The sequence below is a fragment of the Podarcis melisellensis genome (assembly GCF_964234715.1).
Source record: "Podarcis melisellensis genome assembly, chromosome: 14".
NCBI classification, from domain to species: domain Eukaryota; kingdom Metazoa; phylum Chordata; class Lepidosauria; order Squamata; family Lacertidae; genus Podarcis; species Podarcis melisellensis.
The window spans coordinates 21,980,603-22,000,435 of record NC_138546.1 but is presented as its reverse complement, the minus strand read 5'-3'; the positions used below and the strand labels follow the sequence as shown (position 1 = coordinate 22,000,435).

The window sequence follows — 19,833 nt, the reverse complement described above, 5'->3', positions numbered from 1 at the left end:
CCATGAGGTACTCAGTGTTTCTAAGATCAAGACTGACGCCCTGCAAAGCGGAGACAATGGGAAAGGTGGACATCAGGGTCAGAGGGGCTGCTTTGGCTTCCAACTGAAGCCACCATGAATACAGAAAACACTGGTCCTTCTGTGGCTAGTGAGGGCTGTTGATGGCTACTAGCCATGACTGCTATGCTCTGCCTCCACAGCTGAAGGCCGTAAGGCTTCTGAATACCAGTTGCTGGGAGGGGGACAAGAGTCCTTCTGTGCTCGAATCCTGCTAGCACGTTTCACACAGGCAACTTGTTGGACACTGTGAGAGAAGGATACTGGACTAGATGGGCCTGATCCAGCAGGCCCTCTTTGTTGAGATCTGCAGCTCTAATCAAAATCACTTTACACGCAATGGATGCTCTTTCGAACAACTTCAGACTAGTGCAGGAGTAGCCAATATGGTGCCCTCCAGAGGCAGTTGGAGTGGCGAACACAAGCATGGCCAATTGTGAGGGATCATGGGGATTGTAGTCCAACTATGTTTGGGTGGCACCAGGTTGACTATCCCTGGACTAGAGCCTCATACCTGTGTTGGGAACGCACCTGGAAAGCAGCAAACCACATGAGCCAGTCCAGGCGATAGTGGTACGGACTTATGAGGCAGGGTCTCCTGTGTAGGTCCCCAGGTTTACACTTGAATTCATACTCTTCCCAAATAGCAGCAGGGTCGTTGGGATCCAGGCTGGACGTCCCTTGAATGATGACCTCGGTTCTGTCTTTGGTGATGCTGTGAAAAGACATGCGGAATTATTCTCTGGAGTTTCGGGAAACCCCAATCCCAAATCTGAACTTGGGCAGCCTGCAGTTGCAAGAGGAAAAAGCAGCCAGCGACTCCAAACAGAGCACAAAGACCAAATCTCATGGGGCATGTTTCAGAGGAGCAAAGAAGAGAGAGGTTGTGGCATTCAAGCCCTGCTTGCGGGATTCCCATGGACATCTGGTGGAACACTGAAGGAAGGACCTGCTGGACTGAATATACCTTTTATTTGATCCAGCAGGGCTCCTCCTGTTAGCTACGAGAGCTGGGAATGGAATGGCTATGTTCAGAGGCAGTTTATCTCAGACTAGTACATGCTGGGAGAAAATACTGAGGGAGATGGCCTGATGTTCTGACTCAGCATTTCATGAAATGGTGTATATCTGACGCACCATTGAAAAAGCCTGCAAAGACCCCCTTGCACCCCTGCCCCACCCCTTTTGAGGTTACTCCTGGGTTTGCTGTAATGTGCACATGTGCGGTTGCACACATATCAGACACGTCTAAAACGGTTGCGGCCTGTAATTAAATCACCCCTTCTAATAGAAACGGTGAGGACTAGAATCTTAGTTCAGTGGAAGAGCACATGCACAAGCCCCCCAGGTTCAACTACCAGCATCTCCAGGTAGGGCTGGGAGAGACCCCTGTCTGGAAAGCTGCTGCCAATCAGTGCAGACAATACTGAACTAGATGGTCTGAGTCAGTACAAGACAGCTTTCTCTGTACTCTAAAACATCTGGAAGACACAGGCGGGGGGGGGGGGCAGATGGTCCTCTGGCCTGATTCAACTAAGCCATCTCTTATTCTATTTGATCACTGTCTTCTGGCAAAAGAGCACATTCCTTGGGTCCAGTACTGGCTGGCTGCTCTAACGGGGACCACTTAGAATTATCCCTACCTCCAGTTCAACAGATTCCCAGCCCCTGCCCCAGCCAAGAACCTCCCCCCCCCCCGCCCCACCACTGTTGCTCAGTGAGCTGAGTTATGAGAGGTGGCCCACTGCCCGATGTTTATGAACACACTGTAAATCCAGGACACCAAATTACTAATAAAAAGCCTGTTCCTACTGTGCTATTCAAAATATGTCAGCCTTCACATAATCATATATTCATTATGAGCTGCAATCCTCTTTTTATTGGTTTACATAGGCTGGAATTACGAATGCATTTATAGCAGGGGTTTCATCGCATGCTTGCAGGGTTCTGGTAACTGTCGAAAGGGAAATGGTCAACCTGAAGAGAGAGGGAGGGAGCGAAGGAGTTAAGAGGGAGGAACAACAACGGCAGGACAATACACCCCCACTCCTCCGAAGGAGCCAAGGTAATTCAGGAGGTGTAAGAAGAGGCACAATGGTTACACCCCTTTCCAACTCATCGCCAAAGGCTCTTAATGATGTGGCAGAAAAGAGACTGAGCTTTTGCAGGGCTATCAGGACAGGACAACAGATTCTGGCAGGAGCTCAGTCTCTTTTCTGCCACATCATTAAGAGCCTTTGGCAATGAGTTGGAAAGGGGTGTAACCATTGTGAAGAGGAATCAATGTGACTTCCAAATACCTCAACATACCCCCCCCCCCAATTATTGTTCCAATAACCATAATATGCTTTTGATCCTGAATTAAAATTGGAGGTTTGTGACATGCTTGTACCCCAAGAAGAGGCCTGTCCTTTGAGGCCAAAGGTAGCTGACCTGGGGATTGGGCCATAGCTGAGTTATAGAGCATCTGTCATCTGTTTGCATCCACTCTCTAACCAACTGAGCCAACCTTTCCTCATAGGGGAGGTGCTCCAATCCCTTGGTGATTTTGGTTGCCATTTCAAAGGCCACTTCTTTAAACCTCATGGAAAATCTTACCTGTGCATCCCTCCAAAACCCCTCCTCCCTCCCATGAGATCTGGAAGGGCACAAGTGGCAGGCAGACCCCAGGATTTAGCATCCCTGCTGTGGATGAAACCACTGTGCCACTTTGGCTTGCCAATTGAAAGGTCGGCGGTTTGAATCCACGCGACGGGGTCAGCTCCTGTTGTTCAGTCCCAACTCCTGCCAACCTAGCAGTTCGAAAGCACAAAGTGCAAGTAGATAAATAGGTACCACTCCAGCGGGAAGGTAAACGGCATTTCCGTGTGCTGCTCTGGTTTTGCCAGAAGCGTCTTAGTCATGCTGGCCACATGACCCGGAAAAACTGTCTGTGGAAGCGGACAAACACTGGCTCCTTTGGCCTGTAAAGCGAGATGAGCGCCACAACTCCAGAGTCCTTCGCGACTGGACTTAATTGTCACGGGTCCCTTTACCTTGACCCTGACCCTAGTAGAGAGCCATAACTTCCAAAGGCCCCGTAGGTATTGACTATCCTGAGAGGGTTGAAGGACGTGTTCATGACTTGTCGGGAGCTTAGCAGATTGATAACCACCGGGACGCTGAGGAAGGCAATCAGGACCCCAAAAGATAGGTTCACTCCCTTGCGGATGTAGCAGCCTGTGGAAAAGGAGAGGTGGAAACCGTAAGTGATATATTCTTGCTTTGGGGACATAGATTTAATGTGCTCCGGAATCAGCTTAGGACAAGGTTGGGAAACCTTTTCTGGCCCTAGTGCTTCATTCTCTCGTGGACAACTATTCAGGGGCTTTAGGCCAGCGGTCAGAGGGGCCAGAGGGAGGGAGTGGAAAGACGATTGGATGCATTCTTACCTCTGCATGTTGGCCACATTCCAGCCAGACTAGAGATCCAAGCAGGCAAGCGAGCAAGCTGGAGGCCTAAATAGCCACATTTGGGCCTGGGTCTGAGATTACTCACCCGCCTGGCTTGGGATGTTCTGTTGCTGGGGTGGGGAAGAAAGACACAACACCTCATGAGGGTCCCTGCAATGTACTATTCCTCTAAGGACGCCAACCGCTTTCAAGATGGCAGGCCTTCTGCACTGAGCCTCACGCCAAGAATGGGCAAGCCTCAGACCTGCAGGATTTATACTTGGCTTTCGCTAGAACCTTGAGGTCCACCAATGGCTCAGAAGGGTGGATGCTGAATTGAGGGAAATGGTGTCCCTCTCAGTGGGCACTGGCTTTCAGGAGCTCACACAGAGATGCTTACACTCACTCACACACACACACACACACACAGAGAGAGAGAGAGAGAGAGAGAGAGAGAGAGGTTTCCTACTCAAGGTTTTCTGATTTCAGCAGGCTATTTTAGGCTTTATGTTGGTGCTGTTGGCATCAACTGTTCCTGATCTGGTGCAAATGACCCAGAGTTCTAGAAGTAGTTCCTGCTCTTCCTTCTTCCCGAGCCTGATCAAGGCCACAGTGACTTAACAATTAAAGGACCAGAAGCTGTGATGTCTCAAATGACAACATTGCCCAAAAGCAGAGCAGGATCCAGACACTCATTCATTCACATTTATGATTTCTGTCCCCCACTTCCCTCTCTCGTCCCCCCTCTTCCTGTCTCTGTTCTTTTGTCACCCCACAACTCTCTTTTCTCCTCCCATCGCAATGCTAAAATTCGGACTGCAAACTCCTTTGGTGTTTGTCCCACCCCCCTTTTTTGGTTTGCTTATCTTGCTATACAAAGTGCAACACACACACCCTGCAAGTGGTCTCTGGCAGGACAGTGACTTGGTAGATCGGAGAGTCTGTTTTCCCCCTGTCACTGTCCTGGGGGCCATTTGTGACCTGGATCCCCCCCCCCCACAGCCAATAAGAAAACAAGCATTTGCTCAACCTCTCCCTCCCCACCCCAGCCCCCGCCTGCAACATTGCGGGCCTCAGCCAATGGGCTGTGCCATATCTTTATGAAAATCTGCTTTTCTCTAAATAGTCTGGGAAGGGACTAAAAAGAAGAATGTCTAAAATGCTGCTCAGTTAACAACAAGCCCTAGTGTAGAGAAGCCATTTCTAGCTTGGGGAGAATTTTCTGTTCTTTCTTCTGGATGGCATTGAAATTAAGTATACGTTTGGGGTCCATTTGAGATGGGAGTTTTAGTCTGAAATACCAGGAGTGCCAACTTGAAGAAAATATTGGGGGGGGGGCAGGTAAACCCCGCTCTGCACAATTGATCACATGAAGCGGTAAGCGAATGCTATTTGAATCGCAATGCCCATCAACCAAGCTTTGATGTATCACCAGATTGCAATGTTTGGCTGGTGATATATCACAATGTTGAAAACCTCACATTGCCCAGCCCTATTTTGTACTACAACTCCCATCAGTCCCAGCCAACATGGCAGATGGGAGTTGTAGTCCAAAGCATTGGCAGGGAGGGTGGGCAGTTTGCCAAAGGCAAAGGCTGTTTTTTTATTATTTTAGATGCATCAACCAACCCAGGGAAGTAGGTTGGCAGCATCCCTAAAAGACTAAGATACAGCTGTACCTTTGCAAATGGTCACCGGAAAGGAAACTGAAGCTACTGAGAATTGGACAAATAAGCAAAACTGACCCTTGCTGCATCCTGCTGCTTTATGAAAAGAGAGACAGAGAGACAGACAAATAAAAATAATAATAACTGACTAGCACGGGGAGTTCCTCTTTTCCATCTCTGCAGGGAAACAATGCTTGTTTAAGCCCTTCTGCTACCCTGATAAACTGTTTAGTCTGAGAATATTTTGGGAGCAGTTTTTCATTGAAAAGGGAGGTCTGGACCCCTGGGAAAGTGGGTGGATATTTCAGAAAAGCCAGGATTCGTTATGTTGCACAGAAACATAACAGGAGAGAGAAACTTGGTCAATGTAAAGATGAACATATTCCTGGGACTGGGACACCTCATGCTAATCCCCCCCCCAAGTCTGCCTGAGGATTGCTGGGTTGAGGTGCCTTTTGTGCAGGATCCTGGCCAGCTTGGCAGAGTTGCAGAGACAGCAGATCAGGGCCAAGGTTGCCCAATGACCTTCATGGGCGAGTGGGGATTTGAATCCTGGTCTCCTAGGTCCCAGTCTAGCACTCTAACCACTACACACCTGTCTGTCTGTCTGTCTCTATATAGAGAGAGTGTGGTACAGTAGTTAGAGTATTGGACGGTGACCTGGGAGACCAGGGTACACATCCCCACTCAGCCATGAAGCTCACTGGGTGACCTTGGGCCAGTGCCATCTCTTAGACTAACAGGGTTGTTGTGAGGATTAAATGAGAAGAGGGACAGCCATCTGCACCATCCTGAAAATCTTGGAGGAAAAGGTGGGATAAATAAAACAAGATATATGTGTGTGTAATGCAATCCTGAGGGCTAGAAACTTGAAACCAACCAACCAAACAAACAGAATACTATTATTGAAGCCATACAGCATTCCCAGAGCCTGAGAAAATAGGACATTGTCCCTGCAGCAATAAATAACTATTATTATTTATATCAAATGCTAGTCCTTCTCAGGGTAGACACATTGAAACGAATGAGCATTACTAACTTAGTTTCTTTAATTTCTTTTTTCCAATGCTTTATTATCCATAATTGCATCCATATATCCACAACATGTCATTATCTATATATCAAACTTATCAAAACAAAATTCAAACATTAGAATGGAAGTCTTCAGATCATAAAATTAGTACATAATTTTGACTTCCTGTCCTTTTCAACACCTTTCCACTCTAGTAAACCTATTACCTTAAGATATCAATTGTATTAATAATAAACTAATAATGTACATCTATGTATACCTGTCTATTTTTACCCTTACCCTTTCTTTAATTTCAATGGGGGTACTCTGAGTAGTGCTTCGCTGGGCTGGCCGCCGTCTCCCAACCTAACCTACCTCACAGGTTTGTTGCGAGGATAAATGCAGATGGCGAAGAACCTTGTGTGTACATAGGTGTCTGTGTTTTCTCATCAGACCACTGTATTGCTTCAGTCCAAGAAGGACTTACCGCATCGCAAGGGCTCCGTCTTCCCCTCTGCCTCTCCGGCTTGCATCTCTTGCACTCTGGCCTTCAGGCCTTGTTCTTTGGAGCTGAAAAGGAACCCCAGGGCAGCATCGTCGAAGCAGGCAATGCTTGGCACGATGGTAAGCCAGTTAAGGAAGCTCAAGTTCCCGCTCACGATGAGGAGCACCTAAGGGCAAGAAAGAGGAGAGGGACAGCTTGTGGTCAGGGGGAGATGCTTCTCAATGCATTGCAGTGCCTGGCTGGTTACAGGTGCTAAGCAAACAATAAGAGGGGCCTCAGAAGCTGCCTTACACCCAACCAAGTCCTTGGCCTATCTAACTCAGTGCTATCTACACCAGGCATAGACAAACTTGGTCCTCCAGATGTTTTGGGACTACAACTTCCATGATCCCTAGCTAACAGGACCAGTGGTCAGGGATGATGGGAATTAAGATTGCTGGAAGAAATATAAACAACCTCAGATATGCAGATGACACAACCTTGATGGCAGAAAGTGAGGAGGAATTAAAGAACCTTTTAATGAGGGTGAAAGAGGAGAGCACAAAATATTGTCTGAAGCTCAACATCAAAAAAACTAAGATCATGGCCACCGGTACCATCACCTCCTGGCAAACAGAAGGGGAAGAAATAGAGGCAGTGAGAGATTTTACTTTCTTGGGCTCTGTGATCACTGCAGATGGTGACAGCAGTCACGAAATTAAACGACGCCTGCTTCTTGGGAGAAAAGCAATGACAAACCTAGACAGCATCTTAAAAAGCAGAGACATCACCTTGCCAACAAAGGTCCGTATAGTTAAAGCCATGGTTTTCCCAGTAGTGATGTATGGAAGTGAGAGCTGGACTATAAAGAAGGCTGATCGCCGAAGAATTGATGCTTTTGAATTATGGTGCTGGAGGAAACTCTTGAGGGTCCCATGGACTGCAAGAAGATCAAACCTATCCATTCTTCAGGAAATCAGCCCTGAGTGCTCACAGGAAGGACCGATCTTGAAGTTGAGGCTCCAATACTCTGGCCACCTCATGAGAAGAGAAGACTCCCTGGAAAAGACCCTGATGTTCGGAAAGATGGAGGGCACAAGGAGAAGGGGATGACAGAGGACGAGGTGTTTGGACAGTGTTCTTGAAGCTACCAACATGAGTTTGACCAAACTGCGGGAGGCAGTGGAAGACAGGAGTGCCTGGCGTGCTCTGGTCCATGGGGTCATGAATTTTCGGACACGACTAAACAACTAAACAACAACAACAAAGCTAAGCAGGATCTGGTATGGTTTCACACTGGATAGGAGAACCGCGTGTTGAGATTCCTGCATTGCAGGGGGTTGGACTAGATGACCCTCGGGAGTCCCTTCTGGTTCTAAAATTATATGATTCCTCTTTACAAAAATGGAATAACATGCCTGGGTGGTGTACAGAATGCATTAAAAGCAACCAGAGATTCAAACCCAAAGTCACGAGAATCCACATTAGAAAACAGATGCTTCGTCATTGCCATCATTATTGCATCACTTAAAAGAGAGGGAGGGGAATGATGATGCACGCTGTTAGTTTGGGTCTTTGGCCACCATTCCTCCGCCCCTACTTTTATATGATCTACATCCACAAATATGAAGCAGTCCACTTCATTAACATTTCTCACTTCTTCTGCTCAATTGCATTCCTGCGCCGCCACCCCCCTTTCCAATATTGAGGCAATTTGAAGAAAATAATTCCCTGAGTTGCCCCTCTGACACAGGATCACCTTACTACTTTATATGTAGTAACTGGGTGGTCTGTTCTGTTTTCCTTTCCTTCTTCTTCTTTCTTTTTTTTTTTTTTTTTTGCTTTATTGCTTGGGAGATTGAAAAAGAAGAATCTTATTTCTAACAGCTGTAGTGTGTGTGTGTGTGTGTGTGTGTGTGTGTGTGTGATCAAATAAATAAATAATCACAGGATTCAAAATCTGGCCTCTGAGGTTTTGACATGAGGGTGGAATTATGAACCTGTCAAACATACGGTTCTTCAGCCTGGGGCAAGCAGGTCTTTCGAGGGGTAACAGAGAATTAAGAAAAACACAAGCGGAATCTCTCTGGAAAAGGCTGTAGGTGTTAGATCAGGGACAGGGAAGCTGTTGCCTTCCACATCTTTTCTGACTTCCATTCCGACCAACCCTGGCCAGCATGCCTAATGGTCAGGGGTGACGGAAACTGATGTCCAGCAACCTCTGGGCGGTCAGAAGCTCTCCAGTCCTGGCCCAGAAGCACTGTCTTTACACATCAAGGCATCATTTGCAAGCCTGGTGGGCTTTCCGATGCTTAGGACTGCAACTCCCATCAGCCCCAGCTGATAAGCATGTGATGCTGGGGCTTCTGGGAGCTGTAGTCTAAAACATCTGGAGAGCATCAGGCTGGCAAAGACCGCCTTAAACCAAGACCTGCTCCCCCCACATCCCAAGTCTGCTTCTGAATCGCGAAGGTTTTCTTTTATTAAAGCACAGTATTAATCACAGTAATTGGGTAGGAACGGTAAGGTTATAAAACTACAGAATGTCTAATGAGCAAAAGCCTGAAATGAGGAGCTGGGACCTCTTTTTTTTTAATCTAATAATGTCAGTTTTATGGATTATGACTGGAGTTTTATGAAGTGCGATATGAAATACTGTGGATTCATGGCTCTCGCTGGATTAATTTGGGTGGGGGGGTGAGAGTGGTTTCCCTCCTTCAGCCCCCCAAACAATTATTCCTTGTGTTTCTCTCCCCTTAGCCCTGGCAAGGGAGCCCAAATGCTAGGAAATGGGGCAGGTACCGTCAGAAATCTTTTACAGGTCCGTACACGGTTTGAACCCTAATTGCAGATCATTATAGGCATTTGGTAGGTACCAGCCAGAAACTCATAATCTCCGCCAGACAGTATATCCTTCCAGAAGGAGCTGTAACAACAACTTGCAAACTGTTCCAGTGCACAGACCAGGGACGGCTATTAGTGTGTGGGCTAAAAGGCACCACAGGGGCAACAGAGTGCCCTGGAAACTATGAGGAAAGGCCATAGCTTAGTGGTAGAGCACCTGCTCTGCATGCAGAAGGTCTCAGGTTCGATCCCCAATGAACCCTTTTGCATGCAGAAGGTCTCCGGTTCAATCTCACAGCCAGGTAGGCCTGTGAGAGAGCCCCTGCCAGTCAGTGTATTATTATTAGAATCATAGAACTGGGCAGTTAGAAGGAACCCTGAGAACCATCTAGTCCAACCCCCTGCAATGCAGGAATATGCAGCTGCCCCATATGGGGATCAAACATGCAACCTTGGCATTATCAGCACCCAGCTCTAACCAACTGAGCTATCCAGGTAGATAGTGCTGAGCCAGTGGTATAAGGCAGCTTCCTGTGTTCCTATTCAATCAGCTGTTTCTTCGTGATTGTGAGAACTAGAATGCAGGTAGAGTTGTGAAAAGACTCCCTGCCTGAAACCCTGGAGATGCTGCCAAGGCAGAATTGACCCAATGGTATTAAGGCAGCTTTCTCTTGAATCAGCCCTTCATTCAGATCCATGAGGACTAGAATCTTACTTTATAGTTATGGAAAGAGCCGCAACTCAGTGGTACAGCACCTGCTTTTGCATGTAGAAAGTCTCAGGAACAACACTCGACATCTCCAGGTCGGGCTATGGAAAGACCCCTGCTGGAAACCCTGGAGAGCTGCTGCCAGTCAGTGTGGACACTACTGAGCTAGATGGACCAATGGCTCAGTGTAAGGCAGTGTAATGTCCCTACCTTCTCTAACAACACAGCCTAGTTGCCCCGTGTGCCATTTACAGATCACATCAATGAAAATGTAAAACTGCTTTTTTGGGGGGGGGGTCATAGAATTGTAGAGTTGGAAGGGAGGTGCTCCCAGTTACTTGTCATTTTTAAAAATTGAACCAGGAGTGCCTGATTCAGATGACTTGAAGGGTAAAGCTCTCCTGTTGTTGTTGTTAATCTGCCCTTTATCCCAAGGTCCCAGGGAGGGTCACAACAATGAAAACACAATATTTAAAAGCAGGTTCAGTGTGGAAGGGGGTGCTGAGGGTCCCCCCCCCAGCTGCTGAGTGGGTTGGCTGGTGCACTGTCCAAATCAGGGCCTTCCTCTCAGCAACATTAGGATCCTGAGGCATCAGCCATGACATCAGGGACTTCACTGCCTCCCCAAAAACTCACCAATATTTTTTCTTCCAGGTCCTCTGGGACGGAACTGAGTCTAGGAGTTATTTTGCTACGTTAAGGGCAGGCTCCTAGATTGCTCATTAGGAAGGAGACGGCGAGCAAGAGGTAACCCCCTCTCCACAAGGTGACAGAAAGTAGTTCTTGGAAAAACCACAACACGTTGACTTCTCTATTGCACATGGGACAGCAAAGGAGTTTCCAAGGAGTAATTCAAGCCACTGACAGGCTGTGGAAAGCGGTGGGCAATCCGGGGGCAGCCTCCCGAACTTTTACAAGTGCATACTAGATATATTATCTTACCAAGCGAGGTGAACCCTGTTGATGCCTGGCCAAATCAGTTCCAGGAATTTATAGGAGTTTAGGTTGGGTTTTTTAGAAAGCAGAAAGGAAAAAAAGAAAAGGGGAGAGGGGAAGAGAGAGAGAGAGAGAAGTCTCTCCTTTAAAAAACAAGAAGTTAAAGGAAATTTATTGCCCTGTCAAAAGCAAGGCTCTTAACCCAAACTCAGCACTTGGGTATCCAGTTTCCATCTTTGGCTGCACTTGCTGACACCCGCCTGCCTCGCTTTGCGCCAGCCGCCCGCCAGCCTGGGCCAGAAGAAATGTACACATGGCCTCGAACGGAGCAGCAGCACCAAAGGTGTCAAAACGTAAAGAGAGTCAACCCACAGAAAGCAGGTGGGAAGGCTGCCATGAGAAGAGGATATGGGAGAGTCACAGGGCTCGTGCAGAGAAACCCTTAGAGTAGAGTTACAGATAGGTAGCCGTGTTGGTCTGCCATAGTCAAAACAAAAAAAATTCCTTCCAGTAGCACCTTAAAGACCAACTAAGTTAGTTCTTGGTATGAGCTTTTGTGTGCATGCACACTTCTTCAGATACACTGAAACAGAAGTTACCAGACCCTTCTATATAGTGAGAAGGTGGGGAGGGGTATTACTCAGAAGGGTGGTGGGAATGGGTGATTGGCAGATAGCTGTGATGAGCCTGTTGACGACTCTTAATGACTGCAATAGGTCTTACAGGAAAAATCAAGGGGTGAGAAGGTGAAAAATGGCTTTGTCATGTATAATGAGATAAGAATCCGATGTCTTTGTTCAGACCAGGTCTCTCCATGGTTTTAAGTTTGGTAATAAGTTGCAATTCAGCAGCTTCTCTTTCCAGTCTATTTCTGAAATTCCTTTGTAGTAAAAAAGCTACTTTGAGATCTTGTATAGAATGTCCTGGGAGATTGAAGTGTTCTCCTACTGGTTTCTCTGTCTTGTGATTCCTGATGCCTCCCCACCTTCTCACTATATAGAAGGGTCTGGTAACTTCTGTTTCAGTGTATCTGAAGAAGTGTGCATGCACACGAAAGCTCATACCAAGAACTAACTTAGTTGGTCTTTAAGGTGCTACTGGAAGGAATTTTTTTTGTTTTGCCTTAGAGTAGAGTTTGTGACTCCAGGAAAGTCCCTTTCCTCCTTGATATAGTGAAGGGATCCCCATGACTGGGTGGGGCCACCAGGTCCTAAATCTCCTGAATTGAATCACATTCCGCTTTTTGGAATTAACGGTGCTCAGTGGGCTGTTATCAGATGGTGAGATAAGATGGCGCTATTATCATCCCAGGAAAATCATGATATACTGGTGCAGCCTTCCTCAACCTCGAGTCCCCAGATATTGTTGGACTGCAATTCCCATCCTCCCTAGCAAGCAGAGCCCGTGGTCAGAGATGATGGGAGTTGTAGTCCAACAACATTTTGGGACCTAAGTTCGAGAAAGCCTGAACTGGTGGGTTAAGCCCACTTTCGATATGTTATTACTTAACTTATTTTTTAACTTCTTCATCATCATCATCATCATCACACATTTAACAATATTTATATGCCACTCAACCATCAAAAGACCTCTATGCAGTCTATACACAAAAATGTACATTAAAATCACCAGTAAAATCAGATGTTAAAAACAAGTTATCCTTAAAAAACCCTGAAAAAATAAAAACATAAGTCTTAAAATATACCTCATAAAACAAAATTATGTATTAAAATACATGCAGTAGAACTAGAGCTGCAAGGGCCCCAAATGGTCACATAGAATGCAGGAATGCCAAATTTATGTGTCAAGATAAACTTGCTAAAAAATTTTTCCTTAAAGCAGGTGCTGAAATCAGTATAGCAAAGATGTTGGCCTAATATCAATGGGCAGGGAGTTCCTAAGTGTAGGTGGTGCCACGTGGAAGAGTGGCTTCATTGCATTATGTGACGCTTGTAAAACTGCCAGCTCTAAGGATTGAAAGGAATGAGCTGTAAATGTGTAAATTTGCTTCCTAAACCATGCACAAACAGATCATACAAAAGTAATAGATCAAAACTGGAACCCAAGAGATTCTTTTGCAGCCGGATCTTAACGCTCTTTACTCAGAAATAAGGAGGACAGTGGTTCTCAAACTTTTTTTTCAGTGGGCCACACTTTCAGAATAAAATTTGTTTGTGCCACACCAATTTTTTAGGGGACAAGAAACACACTGGAAAACAAAAAGGAATGATTTCTAGCAGTGCTTGATTTATTACATAGAACACAACTACTTTATAATATGATCACAGGGCATCCAGAAAGTATGCGGCTACATAAGAGCACGACTCATTCTCAAAATATAATACTGATTGTCTTTGAATCTGCCTGCCACACTTGCCACACTCTCCTGTCGCACCAGTGTGGTACACCACACCCTGAAGTAGCTAGGACTTCCTCTCTGGGGGCAGGAGCAAAGCAGTGCAGACTCACTGCCTGTCTCCTGGAAATGTTGGCCAAGTTACGATCATATCTGGGTCAAAGGTTGGGGAAGCAATTCTACTTGGATGGAAGTAAAGCAAATTCTTGATTAGATTTTAATCAAACACAGGACAAGAAGATGGAAAAAAAACCTGGAAGTCTTGGAGGTCATCCCAACCCACAAGTGGTTGTTATCCAAGTCTGTTGGTATTACCAGTTATAGAGCAAAAACCACCATCTGAGCAATTGGGATTTATATTCCAGTCCAGAAACCAGTAATTACCGAGTTACCAGGGAAATTTTGCCCCAAAGCAAGAGCCACAGCAAAATTGCAAATCCAGCCAGAGGAGAGATGTGTGACAGCATTCAAGGGAAGTCTAAAGCAGTGTTTCCCAACCTTGTGCCTCCAGCTGTTTTTGAACTACAACTCCCATCATCCCTGACTAGCAAGACCAGTGGCAAGGGATGATGGGAATTGTAGTCCAAAAACAGCTGGAGGCACAAGGTTGGGAAACACTGGTCTAAAGGACTTCGCCTGGGTGAAACAAACGTTGAATGCCCCTGTGGCGACAATGCATTTCTCACTTCTGCCACAGTAAAAAAAAAGTCCTTCCTGGGCAAAAGTGAAAAGATGTAGTGATGGCCACTAACTGGGATGACTTTAAACAGGGATTGGACAAATTGATGGAGGATAAAAACTGGGTCCTGCTGGATGAGGCCATTGGCCCATCTTGTCCAACATGCTTTTCTCACAGTGGCCAACCAGATGCCTGTGGAAAGTGCACAACATGGACCAGGGCACAAAAGCAACTCTCTTCTTGTGGTTTCCAGCAACTGGTGTTCTGAACCATACTGTCCCCAGATGTAGAGGCAGAGTATAGCCATTGATAGCCTTCTCCTATTTTGAAGCCATCCAAGTTGGTGGTCATCACTGCCTCCTGTTGGCATTCCAGAGTTTAATTCTGTGCTGCGTGATGAAGTATTTTCTTTTATCTGTCCTGACTCTCCCAACATTCAGATTCATTGGATCTCCACAGGGACTACTGACCCTCCACTGTTGGAGGCAGCAAGGTTTCTGAATACCAGCTGCTGGAAAATACCAGCTGCTAGGAGAGAGTTGCTGCTGCACTCAGGTCCTGCTTGGGGGCTTTTCATCATGGGCATCCTGTTGGCCATTGTAAGAAGAGGATGCTGAGTATTATTGGCCTGAACTAGCAGGCTTTCCTTACATTTTTATAAACAATAAAATGACAGCAGGTACTGGGGTGCCCAATCCAAGGGCATGCCTTGAACCACAGGCCATCTTTTGCCGCATGGTGTCCAAACACCAGTTCCTGGAAATTGCAAGCGAAGAGAGTTGCTGTTGCACTCAGACCCTGCTTGAAGTCTCCTTCTCATTGAAGCATCTGGTTAACCACTGTGAGAGCAGAAGGTTGTGTGCACCGTTAGTCCTACTCAGAGTAGATCCACTGGAATAAATAGGCACATCTAACTGTGGCCCATTCATTTCAAAAGGTGTACCATGAATAGAACTTAGCTGGATGCTATCAAGACTACTGGGCGAGATGAGTCGTTGGTCTGATCCAGATGCCAGAGGTCTTCTTAGGTTCAACTGAGGAATTGAGGGAAACAAATAAGACAATTGTTTCTCAACCCCCTCCTTCCATCTCCATATGTTATTTAGATCCAGGCTTCATTTGTCTCTTAGCGTTGGACAGTAATATCTACATGATAGGAGTCAAGGAAGGATCACTGTTTCTTCCCACGGCTACTTGTTTGACTCGTAATAAAATGATTTTGAGTAACTCCAGGCCCACAGCAACATCTGCAGGGCAATATTACCCTTGGACTGGCTGTGCAGCATTGCCATGAGCCAAGATTTCAAAATCTGGGGTAACCTGCTTTCCCCCCTGTTTGGAACTATGCTTTTTGGCACATTTCTTCTACTAACACATTACACAAGTCAAGATTTTTAAATTAACCAAGGGGGCTCTTGCAAGGTTGGTTTAAAACAGAAAACCCAAGCTGAATATATTCCGTTAACGAACTCCACACACACACACCAACTTCTGAATTATAGAAAAAGTAAGAATATTTATAAATACTTGCATATCTGCTATTCAGCATCTCCTGGTCATAGGGGAACAGTTAAGGGAAGAAGTGATGGCAGGGAACCTAGCATGCATGAAGGGTTCTATCTCAGCATCTCCATTCAAATTTTGACATCTCTGGTAATCGTAAGGCCCCAAAACTGCTGTCTGCCAAAGATCCAGGAGCAACACTGCCAAGAGCAGGGACTTAGATGGACAAGGCATCTCACCTGGCACAAGGCTGTTCCTATGAATATCTTTTTCAAGGTGGGAGCGGGGTGGGTATAGCTCCATGGCAGAGCATATCCTTGACAAGCCGGTGGTCCCTACATCAACCCCTGACATCTTGACATATCTGATTAAAGAATCTCAGGTATCAGCTGTTGGGAAAGACTAGCCTCTTAGCCCCTACAGAATCTCTGCTGGTCAGACCAGATAAGATAAGAATTCTCCAACCATTCCTGGGCCAAGAGAAGTGTCGTGGGCACCACAAAAAGCCCATTTCACAGGTGAAAAAATGACGATGCTCAGAAACATTACCTGCCCCCCAAAAAACACACCCAGGAAAATACACCTACACCACCCTGACAGAAACACATAAAGCCTGACTGAAAACGGCAGGAAAAGCCACCAAAAGCCCAAAAATGTTTTCTTAAAAATGGGACAGGCAGATGGCCTTGGTGGTGGTGGGATCTGTGGGCAGTGTTATGTCCAAGGGTGCCACATTAGGGACCCCCCGGGCTAGATGGACCAGCAGTGCAATTGGAGGGGGTGGGATTTTTGCAGGGAGCGCAGTGCATAAGGAGGGGAGACTTAACTCATTAAAAGTCCTAGGAAAAATTATACACATAAACTGGGCCTGCTATTAATCTCAGAAGGGGAGCTTCCACTGGCCCTCAACAGCAGCATACTAGCCCTATGTTTACTGTCAGCAGGTTCATATCCAACTGGGAAAGGTGGGGCTGCACGCCTTTAATACATGCATTTGACAAGTAACTGTCTTCTGCAAGATTGTAAGAATCATCTGCAAGACGCACGACAAGATCCAGGTGTGACAGATCGAGGAGACTCCAAGGCAAACCAACCCCTGCTGGAAGACCTTGGCTCCTTTGTGCTTTTCCTCCGCCGGAGTCATCCTGCTAAGAACACGGGACACACATTGTTTTGTGTGGTTTCCCTACGATTGGGCAGCACAAAATTGTTCTGACAGCTAAAAGGAACCCCGGAGGAGTCTGCAAAACCATCATGTTTACAGACGGGTGCCAGAGGGATGGGAGGCCAGCCCAGTGCGGCCGGCGTTCAAATGGGCCCCTCTGGAGCAAGGCTGTACTGATTTGAGGGCAGGAAACAAGCCAGGAGGCATCCGCGTTCCCACTGCAATTGAAACAAGCTCTTCAGGACAGCGGGAAGAGAGCCATCGCTTGGACCAAAGCCTCACGTTTCAGTGACATCCAGCTGTTGAAGATGCCATAAGAACAGAAGAGCACAAGAAGAGCCCTGCTGGATCAGGCCAATAGCTCATCTTGTCCACCATTCTCACAGGGATCAACCAGATGCCCCAACGGGAAGCCCATAGGCAGGATTCGAACATAAGACCTCTCGCCCCACCAGCATGACTAGTAGCCATCGGCAGTCTCCTCCTCTTCCATGAGCTTGTCTAATCCTCTTTAAAAGTCATCCAAGATGGTGGCCCTCACTACTTCTTGTGGAAATGAATTCCATAGTTTAACTCTGTGCTGCGCGAAGGACGTTCTTTTATCTGTCCTGAATCTTCCAATGCTCAGCCTCTTTGAATGACCATGAGTTCTAGCATTATGAGAGATGGTCCACTTTCCCCATGGCATGCATAATTTTATAAGCATCTGTAAGGTCACCTTTTACCTTTTTTCTAAATAAATCGTCCCAAGGGCTGCAACCGTTCCTCACAGGGGAGCTGCTCCATTCACTTGGTGATTTTGGCAGCCTTTTCCTAAACTTTGTCAAACAAGAATCCCAGATCTCAGGGATGGAAAATCTGTGGCCCTCCAGACTTATGACTCTCACCATCCCTGACCACTGGACATTCTGGGGAGGCTGGGAGTTGTAGTCTAGTAACACCAAACCAGGAAACCAAGCCTTATGAGCACTGGTTGAAGGAGCTGGTTATGTTTAGCCTAGTAAAGAGGAGACTGAGAGGTGATATGGTAACCACCTTCCAATATCTAAAGGGCTGTCACATGGAAGATGGAGCAAACATGTTTTCTCCTGCTCTGGTGCTCTGGAGGGTAGAATTCGAACTAATGGCTTCAAGTTACAAGAAAGGAGATTCCCACTAAACCTCAGGAAGAATTTTCCAATAGCAAGAACTGTTTGACAGTGGAATGGTCTCCCTTGGGAGGTGGTGGACTCTTCTTCCTTAGAGGTCTTTAGGCAGAGATTGGATGGCCATCTGTCATAGATGCTTTAGCTGAGATTCCTGCATTGCAGGGGGTTGGACTAAATCACCTTTGGGGTTACTTCCAACTCTATGATTCTATAATTCTATGAACACTTGGAGAGCCTCTGGATAGCCACCCTTGGTCTACACTGACTGACAGTGGCACAAATGGAACTTAATTGACAATCAGTTCACCCATAAATTCTAAGAATGACTTTCAGGTGTCATTCAGAGATTTTTGAATGGATTCAGGGACTCAGTTAATCTATCCTAGTGCATTCTGAGCACGAGGCCTGCTGTATCTTGTGGATGGGAGACAGTAAGAAATGACACATCACAAACATTCCCCAGGACCATCCACGACAAGCCTCAAAGAGCCGTTGCCTTTTGCTGAAGCTCTCTGTGCTTGCCCCAAGCCTCCAAAACACTTCCATCCCACTTGTCTCTCTCTCTCTCTTTTTTAAACAAGAAAATAAGGACACCATTTTCGAGCCATCTGCAAGGGGGACGGCATCTTGTCCTGTTAAACCAGCATGCCCTCAGATCACAGAGACTCCAAACATCCTGTGCGTTTTGGAAAGCACCCAGCTCAGATCGTGCGTAAAAGCCTCGTCCTGCAAGGGACACGTCCAACCTCTCTTTTGGTTCCAGGGCCAGATCTGTCATAATCGAGCCCTCCCGGAATCACAGCCGCAGGGTGCCTCAGCGAGGTAGGGATGTCTCGCACAGGGTGCGGGCTCAGTGGCCAAGTGTGGCCTTGGAATGGGACAGTTGGGGGGCGGTCAGTGTGCAGGGCCCCCATCTCGACATACCAATGCCATCATCAATTTGCTCTGGGGGGACATTGTGAGATACAACCAACCAGTGTGTGGCTCCTGTCCCGCGACAGAGCTAAAACATTTTCTACTTTTCAGAGTTCTAGGAAAAAGCTCTTGTGCTCTGCAGCCTTGTTGAAAAGCCTGCAAAAATTTCCAGCCTTTTGTCAGCATGCCAAGAGGCTAGTAGACTGCATTTCCAGACTGGCTGTGGAGAAGGGGAAGGACTGTAGCTCAGTGGTTAGAGCATCTGCTTTGCATGCAGAAAGTCCCATGTTCGATTCTGCAATGGCATTTCCAGGCAGGGCTGGGAGAGACTCCTGCCTGGAACTCTGGAGAGCAGCTGCCAGTCAATGTAAGTCTCGGTCTTGAATACAGCAATGACTTAGACCGTAACATAGGAAGATGCCATGATGACTATGCTCTTCCTCCATGGTCAGAAGCAGCAATACTTCTGAATACCAGTTGCTGGAAAGCACAGGGGAGAAGAGAGTGCCTCTGTACTTGCAGGTTTCCCATCTGGCTGGCCACTGTGAGAACAGGATGCTGGACTTGGTGGACCACTGGCCTGATCCAGCAGGACTCTTCTCATTTTCTGATGCTCCTGAGCACTGACCCTGCTGGCTGCTGGAGCCAAACAAGGTGTTGGTGCACCAGAAGTTTCCCACCCCTGACTCTCCTGGTTCTGCCAGCAACACTGAAAGCAGAAGCAGATCAGTAAGAGGGGAGGGGAGCACAAGGAGGGGAATGCGAAAGAGGGCAAAACGCTCGGTGGCCCATGGGGGACGGAGTCCAGATGTTGCAAGGTCAGCCAAGGAGGAAGAGGAAGTGTTTTCTGCACAATTCCCCGCAGCATTTTTAATTTACTGCAGCCTTGCGTAGGACACATGTGGGGGAATCACAGGTGGAGCTTGA

The 19,833-nt window shown here is 46.9% G+C and overlaps 1 protein-coding gene across 1 annotated transcript in view; it reads right to left on the bottom strand.

Moving 5' to 3' along the window:
* The window catches only part of LMF1 (lipase maturation factor 1), a 150,481-nt gene that overhangs the window by 11,631 nt on the left and 119,017 nt on the right, over positions 1-19,833 (bottom strand). Inside the window, exons 7-9 of the mRNA XM_081887507.1 lie at positions 6,655-6,838; positions 3,093-3,276; positions 589-772 (exon numbers count right to left, since the gene is read on the bottom strand). Of these exons, the coding sequence (XP_081743633.1) occupies positions 589-772; positions 3,093-3,276; positions 6,655-6,838 (552 nt within the window). The remainder of the gene's footprint in view (positions 1-588; positions 773-3,092; positions 3,277-6,654; positions 6,839-19,833) is intronic.